The 19,185-nt window shown below is 42.0% G+C and overlaps 1 protein-coding gene across 1 annotated transcript in view; it reads right to left on the minus strand.

Annotated features, from left to right (window-relative positions):
* Nucleotides 1–12,758: 12,758 nt before the first annotated feature.
* Nucleotides 12,759–19,185, minus strand: part of LOC111970134 (E3 ubiquitin-protein ligase RAD18) — a 93,229-nt gene continuing 86,802 nt past the window's right edge. Inside the window, exon 13 of the mRNA XM_023996658.2 lies at nucleotides 12,759–16,728. Within this exon, the coding sequence (XP_023852426.1) occupies nucleotides 16,602–16,728 (127 nt within the window). The 3' untranslated portion in view covers nucleotides 12,759–16,601. The remainder of the gene's footprint in view (nucleotides 16,729–19,185) is intronic.

Here is a 19,185-nt window from a genome sequence, read left to right on the forward strand (position 1 = left end):
ATTGTAGGATTTTTTATGAATTTATTTGCAAATTATGGTGGAAAATAAGTATTTGGTCACCTACAAACAAGCAAGATTTCTGGCCTCTCACAGACCTGTAACTTCTTCTTTAGAGGCTCCTCTGTCCTCCACTCGTTACCTGTATTAATGGCACCTGTTTGAACTTGTTATCAGTTATAAAAGACACCTGTTCACAACCTCAAAGTCACAACTCCAAAATCCACTATGGCCAAGACCAAAGAGCTGTCAAAGGACACCAGAAACAAAATTGTAAGACCTGCACCAGGCTGGGAAGACTGAATCTGCAATAGGTAGCAGCTTGGTTTGAAGAAATCAACTGTGGGAGCAATTATTAGGAAATGGAAGACATACAAGACCCTGATAATCTCCCTCGATCTGGGGCTCCACGCAAGATCTCACCCCGTGGGGTCAAAATGATCACAAGAACGGTGAGCAAAAATCCCAGAACCACACGGGGGGACCTAGTGAATGACCTGCAGAGAGCTGGGACCAAAGTAACAAAGCCTACCATCAGTAACACACTACGCCGCCAGGGACTCAAATCCTGCAGTGCCAGACGTGTCCCCCTGCTTAAGCCAGTACATGTCCAGGCCCGTCTGAAGTTTGCTAGGAAGCATTTGGATGATCCAGAAGAAGGTGGGAGAAATGTCAGATGAAACCAAAAATATAACTTTTTGGTAAACTCAACTCGTCGTGTTTGGAGGACAAAGAATGCTGAGTTGCATCCAAAAAACACCATACCTACTGTGAAGCATGGGGGTGGAAACATCATGCTTTGGGGCTGTTTTTCTGCAAAGGGACCAGGACGACTGATCCGTGTAAAGGAAAGAATGAATGGGGCCATGTATTGTGAGATTTTGAGTGAAAACCTCCTTCCATCAGCAAGGGCATTGAAGATGAAACGTGGCTGGGTCTTTCAGCATGACAATGATCCCAAACACACCGCCCGGGCAACGAAGGAGTGGCTTCGTAAGAAGCATTTCAAGGTCCTGGAGTGGCCTAGCCAGTCTCCAGATCTCAACCCATAGAAAATCGTTGAGGGGTTGAAAGTCCGTGTTGCCCAGCAACAGCCCCAAAACATCCCTGCTCTAGAGGAGATCTGCATGGAGGAATGGGCCAAAATACCAGCACCAGTGTGTGAAAACCTTGTGAAGACTTACAGAAAACGTTTGACCTCTGTCATTGCCAACAAAGGGTATATAACAATGTATTGAGAAACTTTTGTTATTGACCAAATACTTATTTTCCACCATAATTTGCAAATAAATTCATTAAAAATCATACAATGTGATTTTCTGGATTTTTTCCCTCATTTTGTCTGTCATAGTTGTTCAACAGGCAGACAAGTTTCAAACCATTTAAATGCATTCAAATCATTTTTGTGAAGAACTTTAGTGTTATTGTGGCATACGGTGGTTACATTCAGATGCGAGTCCCCTTCCCCCCACTGTCTCAAGTGTAAAAAGTTGTTAACATTTCATTACTGAAACCGCATGAATGCTGGTCTTAGCCACAACTCATTCGTCTATGATGAAAATTACAGGCCTCTCTCATCTTTTTAAGTGGGAGAACTTGCACAATTGGTGGCTGACTAAATACTTTTTTGCCCCACTGTATATACACTGAACAAAAATATAAACGCAACATGCAACAATTTCAAAGATTTTACTGATTTACAGTTCATATAAGGAAATCAGTCAACTGAAATGAATGCATTAGTCCCTAATCTATGGATTTCACATGACTAGAATACAGATATGGGTCTGTTGGTCACAGATACACTATATATAAAAGTATGTGGACACCCCTTCAAATTAGTGGATTTGGCTATTTCAGCCACACCCGTTGCTGTCAAGTGTATAAAATTCAGCACACAGCCATGCAATCTCCATAGACAAGCATTTGCAGTACCAGTGGGGTAAAGTACTTAAGTAAAAATACTTTTAAGTACTACTTAAGTAGTTTTTTTGGGTATCTGTACTTTACTATTTATATTTTTGAAAAATTTTACTTTTACTCCACTACATTCCTTAAGAAAATAATGTACTTTTTACTCCTTTCATTTTCCCTGATACACAAAAGTACTCGTTACATTTAGAATGCTCAAGCAGGACAGAATTATGGCACCTATAAATATAACGCTTTGTCATCCCTACTGCCTCTGATCTGGCGGACTCACGAAACACAACTACTGTGTTTGTAAATTATGTTGGAGTGTGCCCCTTTCTGTCCGTAATTAAAAATTATACGAAAATAGTGCCGTCTGGTTTGCTTAATATAAGGATGTATATATAGCATTTACTTTTACCCAAGTATGACAATGTAGTACTTTTTCTACCACTGTACTTAAATACATTTAAAATCAGATACTTTTAGACCTTTACTATAGTAGTATTTTATTTGTACAGAAACCAAATTGAATTACTAAAAATCATACAATGTGATTTTCTGGATTTTTTTTGAATCCGTCTCTCACAGTTGAAGTTACCTATGATAAAAAATTACAGACCTCTACATGCTTTGTAAGTAGGAAAACCTGCAAAATCGCAGTGTATCAAATACTTGTTCTCCCCACCGTAGGTGGAGCCTTGACTACAATACAGTATATACATATGAACAGTGCTTTCAGAAAGTATTCCTATCCCTTGACTTTTTCCACATTTTGTTGTGTCACTGGCCTACACAAAATACCCAATAATGTCAAAGTGGAATATGTTTATATAAATGTTTACAAATGACCAAAAAATGAAAAGCTGAAATGTCTTGAGTCAATAAGTATTCAACCCCTTTGTTATGGCAAGCCTAAATAAGTTCAGGAGTAAACATTTACTTAATAAGTCACAATAAGTTGCATGGACTCACTCTGTGTGCAAATAATAGTGTTTAACATGATTTTTGAATGACTACCTCATCTTTGACCCCACACAATGCCTCGCAAAAAGGGCACCTATTGGTAGATGGGTAAAAATAAAAATAAACACACATTGAATATCCATTTGAGCATGGTGAAGTTATTAATTACACTTTGGATGTGTATCAATACACCCAAAACATGCATCTTGTTTGCAACTAGGCACTAAAGTAATACGGCAAAAAATGTGGCCAAGCAATTCACTTCTTGTCCTCAATTAAAAGTGTTATGTTTGGGGCAAATCCAACACAACACATTGCTGAGTACCACTCTCAAAATGTTCAAGCATAGTGGTGGCTGCATCATGTATGAGAATGCTTGTAATTGTTAAGGAATGGGGAGTTTATTCAGAATAAAAACTAAAAGGAAGCTAAGCACAGGCAACATCATAGAGGAAAAGCTGGTTCAGTCTGCTTTCCAGCAGACACTGGGAGATGAATTCACCTTTCAGCAAGACAATAACCTAAAACACAAGGCCAAATATATACTGGAGTTGCTTACGAAGATGACATTGAATGTTCCTGAGTGGCTTAGTTACAGTTTTGACTTAAATTGGCTTGAAAATCTATGGCAAGACTTGAAAATGGCTGTCTAGCAATGATCAACAACCAACTTGACAGAGCTTGAATAATAAAAAAATGATAATGTGCAAATATTGTACAATCCAGGTGTGCAAAGCTCTTAGAGATTTGCCTAGAAAGACTGACAGCTGTAATCGCTGCCAAAGGTGATTCTAACATGTATTGACTAAGAGGTGTGAATACTTACGTAAATTTGATTTCTGTATTTCCTTTTTAATAAATTAGCTTCTTTTTTTTTTTTTTTATACATGTCATTATGGGGTATTGTGTGTAGATGGGTGAGGGAAAAATATATTTAATACATTTTGAATTCAGGCTGTAACATGGAACTAAATATGGAACAAGTCAAGGGTTATGAATACTTTCTGAAGGGCAGCAGTCTCTAAGGTGCAGGGTAGAGTACCGGGTGGTAGCCGGCTAGAAACAGTGACTAAGTTCAGGGCAGGGTACTGGGCGGAGGCCGGCTAGTGGTGACTATTTAACAGTCTGATGGCCTGGAGATAGAAGCTGTTTTTCAGTTTCTCGGTCCCTTCTTTGATGGACCTGTACTGTCTCTGCCTTCTAAATGGTAGCCGGGTGAACAGGCCGTGGCTCGGGTGGCTGAGGTGACACCAGGTGCTGTAGATGTCCTGGAGGGTAGGCAGTGTGCCTCCGGAAATGCGTTTGGCTGACCACACCACCCTCTGAAGAGCCATGCGGTTGAGGACGGTGCATTGCCATACCAGGCGGTGATACAGACTGACAGGATGCTCTCAATGGTGCATCTGTATTAGTTCATGAGGGTCTTAGGGGCCAAGATGAATTTATTCAGCCTCCTGAGGCTGAAGAGGCACTGTTGCACCTTCTTCACCACACTGTCTGTGTGGCTGGACCATTTCAGGTTGTCAGTGATGTGCACACTGAGGAACTTTTCACCCTCTCTTCTCCGGCCCCATCGATGTGGATGGGGGGTGTGCTCTCTTTGCCTCCTCCTAAAGTCCACGATCAGCTCCTTCGTTTTGCTGACGTTAAGTTGGTTATTTTCCTTACACCACTCTGCCAAGGCCCTCATCTCCTCCCTGTAGGCTGTCTCGTCATTGTTGTTAATCAGGCCTACCACTGTTGTGTAGTCAGCAAACTTAATGATTGAGTTACCACAATAACACAATGAAACATACACCTCCATTGTTCTTTTTCCTGGAGAGTTCTTTCTTCCTGTCCGTGCAATGGACGGAGTACCCCAGTGGTTGAATGGACGGGGACAGTACATCCGGAGAAAGCTGTGATTCCGTAAAACAGAATATGTGACAGTCCCTGATGTCTCTCTGGAATGAAATCTTCGCCCTGAGCTTGTCTACTGCATTGTCCAGGGACTGAACGATAGCTGGTAACATACTCTGAAGTGTTGGATGTTATTCACACCTCCTGGGTCTGACTAGGAGCCCAGACCTTATTCCTCTTCTCTGTCAACGGCGTCTCGGAGCAGCCGCCGGGATGATTAGAATTACCTTGTGGGAGTTACAAACAAAGGATCAAATTATACTGTATCTGAATATCTAAACAACATGGAGACAAACAAGCTTGATGTGTTGTATGCAGTCACAGTGAAGTTCTGTCCAATAGCTCCAACCCAAACGCAGCTGTTGGTAAAGTTCAAAACCAGTGTAAATGAGGAAAGAACGAGGTTTTGCATATCAACTTCCATTAACAGGATATTAAAGAACACTACAAATAATGTTCAGAAATCTCAATCAGGGTAATAGCAGACAAAAAACAACCAATCATGTGTGTATGTCTGTGATATTAAGATCACAGTACTAGTCTATTTGGCAGTGATGGGCACTATGTCTGACAATTCCTCATTAATTTATTCTGCTGTTATTAGGGTTGCCAAATGAGGGTATATCTCTGGTAACTTTCAAAGTTTACCAGTAAACTACCCACATTTTTGTAACTTTAAAGTTAGTGGCCTTTTTGGGTACTTCAGATTATCACAAGTGTCCGTAATTATCGCTGGCCCTCTGTGTGGCATTATTACATGTAAAATATATAAAATAATAAAATAAGATGTCTTTGATATAAATGTTTTGGTGCCAAACTGGTGGTATTTGTGAAAAATGTTAATAGCTGAAAGAGTTGCAAATGCCACTGTTGATTGGATATATTTTTTCATTAATTAGGATATTTTCTCTTGAACCATATGGTCTATCAACTAGAAACAAATGGACAATATGTAGATACCAGACATGGTTGGTATAGTATTATTCTATCACACATTCAATAGTCAGTCCTCTGGATATTGTAACAGAGAGATACATTTTGGCCCCTTAGAGAATGGCTGACTAGTCCTTGGCCATTGTCCTTTGTGCTTCCTTGTGTTCCTGGACCATTTGCAATGCAGCTCCAGGTGACAGAGAGCACATAAATTAGGGCCAAGCCTACATTACCATAAATTGCCATAGATTACCTGTTAATAACCAAAATTACTGAAAGTTCTAGGTAACTTTGGTAAATTACTGTTAGCTTTGCAAGCCTAGCTGTCGTGTTACATAGAAACGTACATGAAACATATTGTACATCCAATCTCTTTTCTATTAAGAGTTCCTCAGAGAATTTGGACCCAGTCCAAGTTGGACCACCCCCCCGTCCCAGAGGTCATCGCTCAGTGTCGCCATCACTTGTTTGTCACGCTCTGCACCCTCCACCCCTTTTCCCCCCAGTCTGAAGGGCAATGATGAACCTGCTCACGTTCAGAGCTCCTAGGAGATGTGCTGGTGGCACACAATGTGACATCCTTCCCCTCTGACACACATACATACACACACAGGTCTGCAGGGCAATGGACGGCTACAGGTGTTGTTAAGCGTACGTCTCCATTGATGCAGCACTGATTAGCCACCCATAAAGACTCTGACCTTTCCAGTGAAACTCCTTACAGACTAAACATGACGCACAAACACCACTACCACACTGATAATTAAAATGAGGTACAGGGACAAGAATAGTCCAATTCAACAGCAACAAAACAAATGCTCAGAGCCCTAGGCATAGACACTATGACACCATCTCTGTGCTTCCAACAAAGAGTTTACTGCAGTGAACCATTTCCATATTGCTATCAGCACTATTATGTTGCTGCAGTCATCCAGCACTGCATACAGTACCTTCAAATCAAATGTTATTGTTCAGATACACATATTTAGCAGATGTTATTGTGGGTGTAGCAAAATGCTTGTGTTCCTAGCTCCAACAGTGCAGTAGTATCTAAAAACGGTTCACAACAATACATACAAATCTAAAAGTAAAAGAATGGAATTAAGAAATATATAAATATTCGATGGAGCAATGTCAGAGTGGCAATGACTAAAACACAGTAGAATATAATACAGTATATAAATATGAGATGAGTAAAGCAGTACGTAAACATTATTTAACCATTATTAAAGTGACTAGTGTTCCATTATTAAAGTGGCCAGTGATTCCAAGTCTATGTATATAGGGCAGCAGCCTCATAAGGTGCAGGGTTGCGTGATGGCTATTTAACAGTCTGATGGCCTTAAGTTGGCCATCAGCTTTGATGCACCTGTACTGACATCGCCTTCTGCATGATAGCGGGGTGAACAGGCCATGGCTCGGGTAGTTAATGTCCTTGATAATTTTTTTGGCCTTCCTGTGACATCGTGTGCTGTAGGTGTCCTGGAGGGCAGGTAGTTTGCCCCCGGTGATGCGTTGGGGAGAACGCACCACCCTCCGGAGAGCCCTGCAGTTGCAAGCGGTGCTGTTGTCCGTACCAGGCGGTGATACAGCCCGACAGGATGCTTTCAATTGTGCATCTGTAAAAGTTTGTGAGGGTTTTAGGGGACAAGCCAAATGCCTTCAGCCTCCTGAGGTTGAAGAGGCTCTGTTGCGCCTTCTTCACCACATAGTCTGTGTGGGTGGACCACTTCAGATTGTTAGAGATGAGTACACCAAGGAAGTTGAAGCTTTCCACCTTCTCCACTGCGGTCCCGTCGATGTGGATAGGGGAGTGCTCCCTCTGCTGTTTCCTGAAGTCCATAATCAGCTCCTTGTTTTGTTGACGTTGAGTGAGAGGTTATTTTCCTGGCACCACTCTCCTAGGGCCCTCACCTCCTCCCCTGTAGGCTGTCTCGTCATTGTTGGTAATCAGGCCTGCTATTGTCTTGTCATCGGCAAACTTGATGATTGAGTTGGAGGCGTGCATGGCCACGCAGTCATGGGTGAACAGGAGGGGCTGAGCATGCATCCATGTGAGGCCCCTGTGTTGTTTCATATGTTCACCACTGGGGGGCCGCCCATCAGGAAGTCCAGGACCCAGTTGCACAGGGTGGGTTTCAGACCCTGGGCCCCGAGCTTGAGCTTGGAGGGTACTATGGTGTTGAATGCTGAGCTATAGTCAATGAACAGCATTCTTAGATAGGTATTCCTCTTGTCCAGATGAGATAGGGCAGTGTGCAGTGCGATGGCGATTGCATTGTCTGTGGAGAAAACGTTTGACCTCTGTCATTGCCAACAAAGGGTATATAACAAAGTATTGAGATAAACTTTTGTTATTGACCAAATACTTATTTTCCACCATAATTTGCAAATAAATTCATAAAAATTTGATTTTCTGGATTTTTTCCCCTCATTTTGTCTGTCATAGTTGAAGTGTACCTATGATGAAAATTACAGGCCTCTCTCATCTTTTTAAGTGGGAGAACTTGCACAATTGGTGGCTGACTAAATACTTTTTTGCCCCACTGTATGTCTGTGAACAATCCAGCCAGCTGGTCTGTGCATGCTCTGAGGATGCGGCTAGGGATGCCGTCTGGACCGGCAGCCTTGCGAGGGTTAACACGTTTAAATGTCTTATGTCAGCGGAGAAGGAAAGCCCACAGTCCTTGGTAGCGGTACGCGTTGGTGGCACTGTGTTGTCATCAAAGCGGGCGAAGAAGGTGTTTAGCTTGTCCGGAAGCAAGACGTTGGTGTCCACGACGTGGCTGGTTTTGCCTGTGTAGTCCGTAATTGTCTGTAGAACCTGCCACACACGTCTCGTGTCTGAGCCGTTGAACTGCGACTCCACTTTGTCTCTGTAGTGATGTTTTGCGGCCATATTCCCAGTCACCTTGCCATGGTTAAATGGCTACCCGGAACATATCCCAGTCCGCGTGATCAAAACAATCTTGAAGCATGGATTCCGATTGGTTAGACCAGCGTTGAAAAGACCTTAGCACGGGTACTTCCTGTTTGAGTTCCTGGAAAGGAGGAGGAAAATTAAGTTGTGTTCAGATTTGTTGAATGGGGGGCAGGGGAGGGCCTTGTAGGCATTTCGAAAAGTTGAGTAGCAGTGGTCCAATGTTTAACCAGCGCGAGTACTACAGTCAATGTGTTGGTCTAACTTCGGTGGAGTTTTCCCCAAATTTGCTTTGTGAAATCCCCAGCTACAATAAATGCCGCCTCAGGATATGTGGTTTCCAGTTTGCATAAAGTCCAGTGTAGTTCCTTGAGGGCTGTCGTGGAATCGGCGTGAGGGGGAATATACACGGCTGTGACTATAACCAAAGAGAATTCTCTTTGGAGGTAATACAGTCGGAATTTGATTGTGCGGTATTCTAAGTCAGGTGAACAAAAGGACTTGAATTTCTGTATTAATCATGAGTGGTTAATAATTAAACATACACCCCCGCCTTTCTTCTTCCCGGAGAGTTTTTTATTCTTGTCTGCGCGATGTACTAAGAACCCAGATGGCTGTACGGACGGGGACAGTATATCCCTTGGGCACAGGTTAGTCGAGGTAATTGAGGTAATATGTACATCTACAGTTAAAGTCGGAAGTTTACATACACCTTAGTCAAATACATTTAAACTCAGTTTTCACAATTCCTGACATTTAATCCTAGTAAAAATTCCAAGTCTTAGGTCAGTTAGAATCACCACTTTATTTTAAGAATGTGAGGAGTCAGAGTAATAGTAGAGATAATTATTTATTTCAGCTTTTATTTCTTTCATCACATTCCCAGTGGGTCAGAAGTTTACATACACTCAATTAGTATTTGGTAGCATTGCCTTTAAATTGTTTAACTTGGGTCAAATGTTTCGGGTAGCCTTCCACAAGTTTCCCACAATAAGTAAGGTGGGAAGGTAATAAGGTGAATTTTGGCCCATTCCTCCTGACAGAGCTGGTGTAACTGAGTCAGGTTTGTTAGGCCTCCTTGCTCGCACACACTTTTTCAGTTCTGCCCACAAATGTTCTATAGGGTTGAGGTCAGGGCTTTGTGATGGCCACTCCAATACCTTGACTTTGTTGTACTTAAGCCATTTTGCCACAACTTTGGAAGTAGGCTTGGGGCCATTGTCCATTTGGAAGACCCATTTGCAACCAAGCTTTAACTTCCTGACTGATGGCTTGAGATGTTGCTTCAATATATCCACAGAATTTTCCAGCCTCATGATGCCATCTATTATGTGAAGTGCACCAGTACCTCCTGCAGCAAAGCACCCCCACAAAATGATGCTGCCTTCCTCGTGCTTCACGGTTGGGATGGTGTTCTTCGGCTTGCAAGTTTCCCCCTTTTTCCTCCAAACATAACAATGGTCATTATGGCCAAACAGTTCTATTTTTGTTTCATCAGACCAGAGGACATTTCTCCAAAAAGTAGTCTGGCTTTTTTATGGCTGTTTTGGTGCAATGGTTTCTTCCTTGCTGAGCGGACTTTCAGGTTATGTCGCTATAGGACTCGTTTTACTGTGGATATAGATACTTTTGTACCCGTTTCCTCCAGCATCTTCACAAGGTCCTTTGCTGTTGTTCTGGGATTGATTTGCACTTATCGCACCAAAGTACGTTCATCTCTAGGAGACAGAACGCGTCTCCTTCCTGAGCGCTATGATGGCTGCGTGGTCCCATGGTGTTTATACTTGCGTACTATTGTTTGTACAGATCAACGTGGTACCTTCAGGCGTTTTGAAATTGCTCTCAAGGATGAACCACACTTGTGAAGGTCTAAATTTTTTTCCTGAGGTCTTGGCTGATTTCTTTTGATTTTCCCATGATGTCAAGCAAAGAGACACGGAGTTTGAAGGTAGGCCTTGAAATACATCCACAGGTACACCTCCAATTGACTCAAATTATGGACAGGCTGAGCAATGGATGGGGTGCTGAATGTGAGAAGAGCAACCCAGCGCTAAGACAGACTGGGGCACTAAAGGCAGGAACTCAATATAACCCCTCATAGCAATGTTAATAGTGTCTTTGTTTACAAGACTTGGCACATCTTATTCTGAAAATTGGAAATGTGAAACTAGGCCCTGCTCTGTACTGTGTAAATGCTGCAATGCAGTAATAATTGAATTGAGCCCATAATGTACTGCCAACCCAGCAGTGGAGGAGTTCAGCATGGCAGACAGGGTGGTGGGGTGCGTGACTGGCTGTGTGTGAAGGAGAGTGGGATAAACTGGCCCTGCCTGAGGGAGAGATTGCTCTGATCCCTGTGACATTGAGGTTTGACATCACTCTCTGGAGGCTTGTGGTCCCCCTGAGGGTCTTAACTGGGACAACCCTACTGTCTTCTAGGATATTCTTGTACCTTTTGTTACAGGTTTTGGTTTTGGAGTTTGGTTCTATTTGGGGGTGAACATGCCCTGATTGGAGTCATCCTCGTTGGTCAGGATGTGTTGCACCTGTCGCCTCAATAGTAAGTCATTAGTTTCACCTGTGCTGGCACAGGTGATATTTAATAGCTGCAGAGCCAATGCTACAGGTGGCATGAGAGATGTTAGAAGAGCTAGACTGCTGTTTAACTCTCCCTCTTTAAAGCTGCACTATGTAACTTTTTGGGCGGCCTGACCATATTCATATAGAAATGTGTTATAGATGTGGCATTCTCATTGAAAGCAAGATAAGAAGCGGTAGATGTTCTGTGTGTGCTATTTCTATGCTTCCCATTCTTAAGTTTTGTTTTTGCATCTTTTACTTTCGGTTTTGCACACCAGCTTCAAACAGTTGAATACAATATTTTTGGTTATAGAAATGATACTTAACAGCAGTTTAGATGGTACAATTATTATCTACACTATACTTGATTTTTTTGTTGTCACAAACTGAAATTAGGCAAACTGATTTGGCAACCAGGAAATGGTTGTGTGATTTTTGCATAGTGCATCTAAGTTTGCTCTCCAGCGTGGGGGACGGAGGGAGGAAAACTGGGAGAGTGAGGAAGCAGTGTGCCGGGATGAGCACATCACTTTAATATTGGGCCAGTGTCTGTATCTCTGTGCCGCAGTGAGGTGCCCCTGCCCGTCTTTGCTCAGTGTCCAGTCAGTGCAGTTGGCCCCTGCAGTGTGAGGGGCCGAGCCGCCTCCCTGCTCTGGTCCAGTGACTGGAGCAACACCATGTCATGGTCCTGCCTTGCTCCAGCTACGCTGTTTTCATTTGAGGTCAGTTCTCCAAAGTGCTCCTGCTTATTCACCCCGACATACAAAACCGGCAGGCCTCCTCCTTACAGTTCTCTCGCTCTCTTTTGTTTTCTTTCTGACCTTGACTACATATTGAATTATATTGGCCCGCTCTATGCTTTCAAACAAACCCAAAATCAGTTTGAGAGCTGTTTATACATAGGCGCTCAACGTGAATTGCAAATGACAGGCAAATCCAACCCGTCTCAGCTCCAGCTAATCTGTGGCAGACAAACAGCAGGCCAGGCATGGGAGCAAACACCTGATGCGGGGATTGAGGGTCGGACAAACTAAAGGAACAGATTAACATTGAAACAACCACATCACACATCCACCAACTGCACAGGCACAGAGCTGGGAAAGGGCAAGGTGAATTACCAGAAGAATCATCCTGGTCTTTCACATAACTTTCCTCCTAAATTTGTCATCCCTGGAGTCATTTGCACAGCTGCAATCTTAAGCACAATAGCAGAGCTCCTCTAGAGAACATCTCACCTAACCCCTGTAAATGTGTACCAGGTCTTTGTGCACAAGACCACCTGTATATTGAGTCCCCGGTGCACTGCTATCAGGGGTGTCATGCACAAAGTATGTGAGGAAGGGGGGGGGGGTCATAATTCTATAGCTAGAGGACTCCTGATATCTCCAAATATACGTTGTCTAGTATTGTCTCTTTGCTACAGTTGAAGTCGGAAGTTTACATACACCTAGCCAAATACAAATACATCCTCGTAAAAATTCCCTGTCTTAGGTCAGTTAGGATCACCACTTTATTTTATGAATGTTAAGTGTCAGAATAATAGTAGAGAGAATGATTTATTTCAGCTTTTATTTCTTTCATCACATACACTCAATTAGTATTTGGTAGCATTGCCTTTAAATTGTTTAACTTGGGTCAAACATTTCAGGTAGCCTTCCACAAGCTTCCCACAATAAGTTGGGTGAATTTTGGCCCATTCCTCCTGACAGAGCTGGTGTAACAGCCAGATTTGTAGGCATCCTTACTCGCACACACTTTTTCAGTTCTGCTCACACATTTTCTACAGGATTGAGGTCAGGGCTTTGTGATGGCCACTCCAATACCTTGACTTTGTTGTACTTAAGCCATTTTGCCACAACTTTAGAAGTATGCTTGGGGTCATTGTCCATTTGCAACCAAGCTTTAACTTCCTGACTGATGTCTTGAGATGTTGCTATAATATATCCACATAATTTTCTTCCCTCATGATGCCATCTATTTTGTGAAGTGCACCATTCCCTCCTGCAGCAAATCACCCCCACAACATGATGTTGCCACCCCCGTGCTTCACGGTTGGGATGGTGTTCTTCGGGTTGCAAGCCTCCCCCTTTTTCCTCCCAAAATAACGATGGTCATTATGGCAAAACAATTCTATTTTTGTTTCATCAAACCAGAGGACATTTCTCCAAAAAGTACGATCTTTGTCCCCATGTGCAGTTACAAACCGTAGTCTGGCTTTTTTATGGCGGTTTTGGAGCAGTGGTTTCTCCATTGCTGAGCGGCCTTTCAGGTTATGCCGGTATAGTACTCATTTTACTGTGGATATAGATACTTTTGTACCTGTTTCCTCCAGCAGGTCTTGCCTGATTTCTTTTGATTTTCCCATGATGTCAAGCAAAGAGGCACTGAGTTTGAAGGTAGACCTTGAAAGACATTCACAGGTACACCTCCAATTGACTCAAATGATGTCAATTAGCCTATCAAAAGCTTCTAAAGCCATGACATCATTTTCGGGAATTTTCCAAGCTGTTTAAAGGCACAGTCAACTTAGTGTATGTAAACTTCTGACCCACTGGAATTGTGATACAGTGAATTATAAGTGAAATAATCTGTCTGTAAACAATTGTTGTAAAAATGACTTGTGTCATGCACAAAGTAGATGTCCTAACCGACTTACCAAAACTATAGTTTGTTAACAAGAAATTTGTGGAGTGGTTAAAAAACAAGTTTTAATGACTCCAACCTAAGTGTATGTAAACTTCCGACTTCAACTGTATGTAGGGCCATCTACTTGAAGTGTTGTCTGTCTTCCCAGTAGCCTACTTGGTGTGTGAACTGCTGACTGCTCATCATTTGCAGATGATTGTTGACACATCAACCAGGATTAAGGGGCAGGGCAATTTGGGACTGTTGTTGTTTCCGTAATCAGTGGCTGTATTGGAGGGAGAATGGTATCTCCTCTCCTAGGCAATCAGCAATTACACTTAACAAAAATATAAACACAACATGTAAAGTGTTGGTCCCATATTCCATGAGCTGAAATAAACATCACAGAAATGTTCCATATGCACAAAAAGTGTATTTCTCTAAAATGTGGTGCACAAATTTGTTTACATCCCTGTTAGTGAGCATTTTTCATTTGCCAAGATAATCCGTCCACCTGACAAGTGTGGCATATCAAGAAACAAATTAAAAAGCATGATCATTATTACCCAGGTGCACCTTGTGCTGGGGACAATAAAAGGACAATCTAAAATGTGCAGTTTTGTCACACAACACCACAGATGTCTCAAGTTGAGGGAGCGTGCAATTGGCATGCTGACTGCAGGAATGTCCACCAGAGCTGTTGCCAGAGATTTGAATGTTAATTTCTCTACCATAAGCCTCCAATGTCATTTTAGAGAATTTGGCAATACCGGCCTCACAACCACAGCCCACGAGTAACCACGCAAGCCCAGGACCTCCACATCCATTTCACTGGTCACACCCAAAGCCAACTCCCTCTTTGGCCGCCTTTCCTTCCAGTTCTCTGCTGCCAATGACTGGAACGAATTGAAAAAAATCACTGAAGCTGGAAACTCATATCTCCCTCACTAACTTTAAGCATCAGCTGTCAGAGCATCTTACAGATCATTGCACCTGTACATAGCCCATCTGTAAATAGCCCACCCAACTACCTCATCCCCATATTGTAATTCATTTTTTTGCTCCTTTGCACCCCAGTATCTCTACTTGCACATTCATCTATCACTCCAGTGTTTAATTGCTAAATTGTAATTATTTCACCACTATGGCCTATTTATTGCCTTACCTCCCTAATCTTACTTAATTTGCACAAGCTGTATATAGACTTTGTTTATTCCATGTGTAACTCTGTGTTGTTTGTGTCACACTGCTTTGCTTTATCCTGGCCAGGTCGCAGTTTTAAATGAGAACTTGTTCTCAACTGGCCTACCTGGTTAAATAAAGGTGAAATAAATTGCATAGCATACTCTGCTATGCAAGTAACCATTTGGCTGTACCGTTTACACCTTCTGTAGAGACCCATCCACTTAGAAAGATGTGGCCAGTGGTGTAAAGTACTTAAGTAAAAATACTTTAAAGTACTGCTTAAGTATTGTTGGGGGGTATCTGTACTTTATTAATTCTATTTTTGGACAACTTTCACTTTTACTTCATTCCGAAAGAAAAAATGTACTTTTTACTCCATAAATTTTCCCTGACACCCAAAAGTACTCGTTACATTTTGACAGGAAAATTGTCTAATTCATATACTTATCAAGAGAACATACCTGGTCATCCCTACTGCATCTGATATGGCAGACACTTTAAACACAAATGCTTTATTTGTAAATTATATCTGACTGGTGGAGTGTGCCCCTGGCTATCCGTCAATAAAAAAAAATAAAAAAAATTGTGCCGTCTTTATTTATACTTAAGTACCTATTAGCAATTCCATTTACTTTTGATACTTAAGCATTTTTAAAAACCAAATACTTTGACTTTTACTCAAGTAGAGGTGGCAGCGTAGCCTAGTGGTTAGAGCGTTGGACTAGTAACCGAAAGGTTGCAAGATCGAATCCCTGAGCTGACAAGGTACATAAATCTGTCGTTCTGCCCCTGAACAAGGCAGTGTTCCTAGGCCGTCATTAAAAATAAGAATTTGTTCTTAACTGACTTGCCTAGTTAAATAATGGTAAAATACAATTTACTGGGTGACTTTTACTTGAGTTATTTTCTATCTTTACTCAATTTTGACCATTTACTACTTTTTTCACCACTGGATGTGGCTGGAATTTCTTTCACACGACCAATTAATTTAGACAAGTGTGTCTAATATTTATTAAATATTTTTACTTTCTGTTTACCTGTAATTTGTCCTTATAGGATACTCGTTGGATATTAGGATATTAAGTCTTAATCTTTAATGTTTAAGACTCACTGTTTAGCACATGACCTCCCATGTGAATCCTTAAAGAGATGGTGGGGCTGGCTTAACAGGGTGTGAACAATGCTGAATGGGTATAGACAAGGGAGAGGTCTCCAGTAGGTACCAAAACATTCAACGGTCCTTTTCTCAAAAGTGAGGTTATAAATGTATCAAGTTTCAATGCAGAATTACTTTCCCATTGTTCCTCGAAAATGCAGTATATGATATACCATTTTGTAGCTCTGAGTCTCTACTTTTATCCAGTGTTAAAAAACAGAATTTCACATATGTGCTCTTTATGACAGAATGTTACAATTAGGTGAAATAAACTGGGGTTTTCTCCACCAAGTTTCACCACTCAAAATGTATCTAATTGGCGGAACAACCCCGTTATAAAATGACAAGTAAAATGTATTGCATAACATGCTATATCCTGAAAATTTGCTTAAAGTAATTAGATAGAAAGGTGAAGGCGTTTAACAGATTTCAGCTCGACTCCTTCCTGTCCCCTTCCCAGGATTTCCGGGCTCGTTTTCCCAGGACAAGTGGCGGAGAAGACTCTTCCTCCTTGGAGCAGGAAGCTCGTTTCCCACTCGAGGCGTTCTCCAGAACTCTGGGGAGAGAAATTCTCAGAAGTGAGTCTAGGGCCTTTGATCATATATCAAGCCCCAGGTTAATGGAGCAGAAAGGCCAAATCACATTATTAGAAAATAATAAAGTAGGACAATGCAGGACATCTATGGAGATATTCTCTCACAGACAAACAGAACAGCAACAGCTGTCTATTAGCCCAGATGAGTCCTGGTTCATGTGGTTGTTCCGGGGGAAAGAACAGAAGAACATTATGGTTATATCTCCCATCCCTATGTGGTATCACCACTAATGATATAGCTAGATTAAAGCACTCCTTGACAACAGTGTTTCCAGGGAAACGATGCTGATATGTTGAAGTGTTGGTCATGGTGGTCAATGCAGTACAGTGCAGATCCTAATTGACTGTCTACGGTCACTGCAGATGGCTAATAACATAAAGGATCTCCCTGTTCTGCTCTGTTCTCTTCTCACATTCCCTTGTGGCCACATACCCATGAATACAGACAGAAGGTCAACATGTGGAGATCATGTCTCTGCAGGGGGCAGCAGGTCACAGACCCCTCTACATTGTCAGGCTCAGTAGGGCCCTGTGGAGTGAATATAAAACATCACTACATGTAAAGCAGGGGTGGGCAACTTTGATGGGAGTGGGGGCCACAGAAAAACGGAACTCATCCTGAGGGGCCGCAGTGGCTCATGGGTCTGCAGTACCCACATCCATACACCCCTCCTGCAATTCAACACATTTTGCCATGGGGCAGAGAGAAGATTTAGCAATTTTATAACGGATTTCCTGCAATTCAACACATTTTTCCATGGGGCAGAGAGAAGATTTAGCAATTTTATAACGGATTTCCTGCAATTCAACACATTTTGCCATGGGGCAGAGAGAAGATTTAGCAATTTTATACACGGATTTCCTGCAATTCAACACATTTTGCCATGGGGCAGAGAGAAGATTTAGCAATTTTATAACGGATTTCCTGCAATTCAACACATTTTGCCATGGGGCAGAGAGAAGATTTAGCAATTTATAACGGATTTCCTGCAATTCAACACATTTTGCCATGGGGCAGAGAGAAGATTTAGCAATTTATAACGGATTTCCTGCAATTCTACACATTTTGCCATGGGGCAGAGAGAAGATTTAGCAATTTTATAACGGATTTCCTGCAATTCAACACATTTTGCCATGGGGCAGAGAGAAGATTTAGCAATTTTATAACGATTTCCTGCAATTCTACACATTTGCCATTGGGTGGAGGAAAATGTTAGCAGTTTTTTATATGATAACTGATGATCAATGGGCCCTATCCCGGTTGGTAATTCAACCATTCTTAATACAAGTTTAGATAGCCGGACGCTGGACTAACTTACCAATCTAAAATTGTTTTGCTGACATGGGCTAATTGAGCGACAGACGATGCACAACCACATTTCGAAATTGCACCTTGTGTATTCTATTATTCTAACTCTTAACAGTAAGTTATTGTCCGCAATTGCCCATCCCTGACGTATAAGTGTCAGCCTGGCAGGGTGCTGCAGCACAAAGAGCACAGTCTCAATAAGAGCTATGGTGGCCTTCAGGTCACCCTCCTAGGATTTTTTATTCTATTTCACCTTTATTTTAGTAGGGAGTCCAATTGAGACCAAGGCCTCTTTTTCAGGGAGCCCTGCATGAACACAAAATATAAAATGTACAACATTCTAACAGACAACGTAATAAAAGCATACAATACTACAATTATTTAAGAAGCAAAACACATTCCTCAACAATGAGGTCCTCCAATCAACTTGAACTGCTCTAAAGGCACCAGAACATCAAGGTGCAGAGAGCTCTGCAGATCATCCATATACAGGGTGCATGCAGACATACCTAATTCCGTAGAGATCAACCGGACATCTAGAGTTAACCATCCCTGTGATCGGGTCTGCTGATACGTATGTCTGTAATTTAACAATGAAGTAAGGTATGGCGGAAGTTGCAAAAGAGGGTTTTATAAAGATAGAGAACAGTGCATTGATCTACGAGACTTAAAAGAGGGCCAGCCTACTTTCTGATACAGAATGGAGTGACGTGTACGGAAACTGTAGCCCATAAGAAAGTGCAGTGAGTGCACTAGACAAAACATCCAATGGTTTCATACAGCGGCAGCAGCATTCATATAGACAATATCACCATAATCTATAACCGGGATGAATGTCAACTGAATGTCTGTTTTTTTTGTTGCTATTTAACGAAAGGCATGACCTATTCCTATAAAGCAGTGGTCACCAACGTCGATCTTCCAAGCAATTCCTAGTTGACACCAAACATTTCTGTAAAGAAAAATGTTAATGTAGGTGCACTTGATTCAGCAGCCTAGTGCCGGAAGGCAGTCTTCCCATTTGAACAATTGAATGTGTCTGAAAGTAGAACTCCGTCAGCCGGCAGCTCCAGAGTGCAAATCAAAAAGTGCAACTTATAGCATACCGC

This window comes from Salvelinus sp. IW2-2015, linkage group LG11 (genome assembly GCF_002910315.2).
Source record: "Salvelinus sp. IW2-2015 linkage group LG11, ASM291031v2, whole genome shotgun sequence".
Classification (NCBI taxonomy): Eukaryota; Metazoa; Chordata; class Actinopteri; order Salmoniformes; family Salmonidae; genus Salvelinus; species Salvelinus sp. IW2-2015.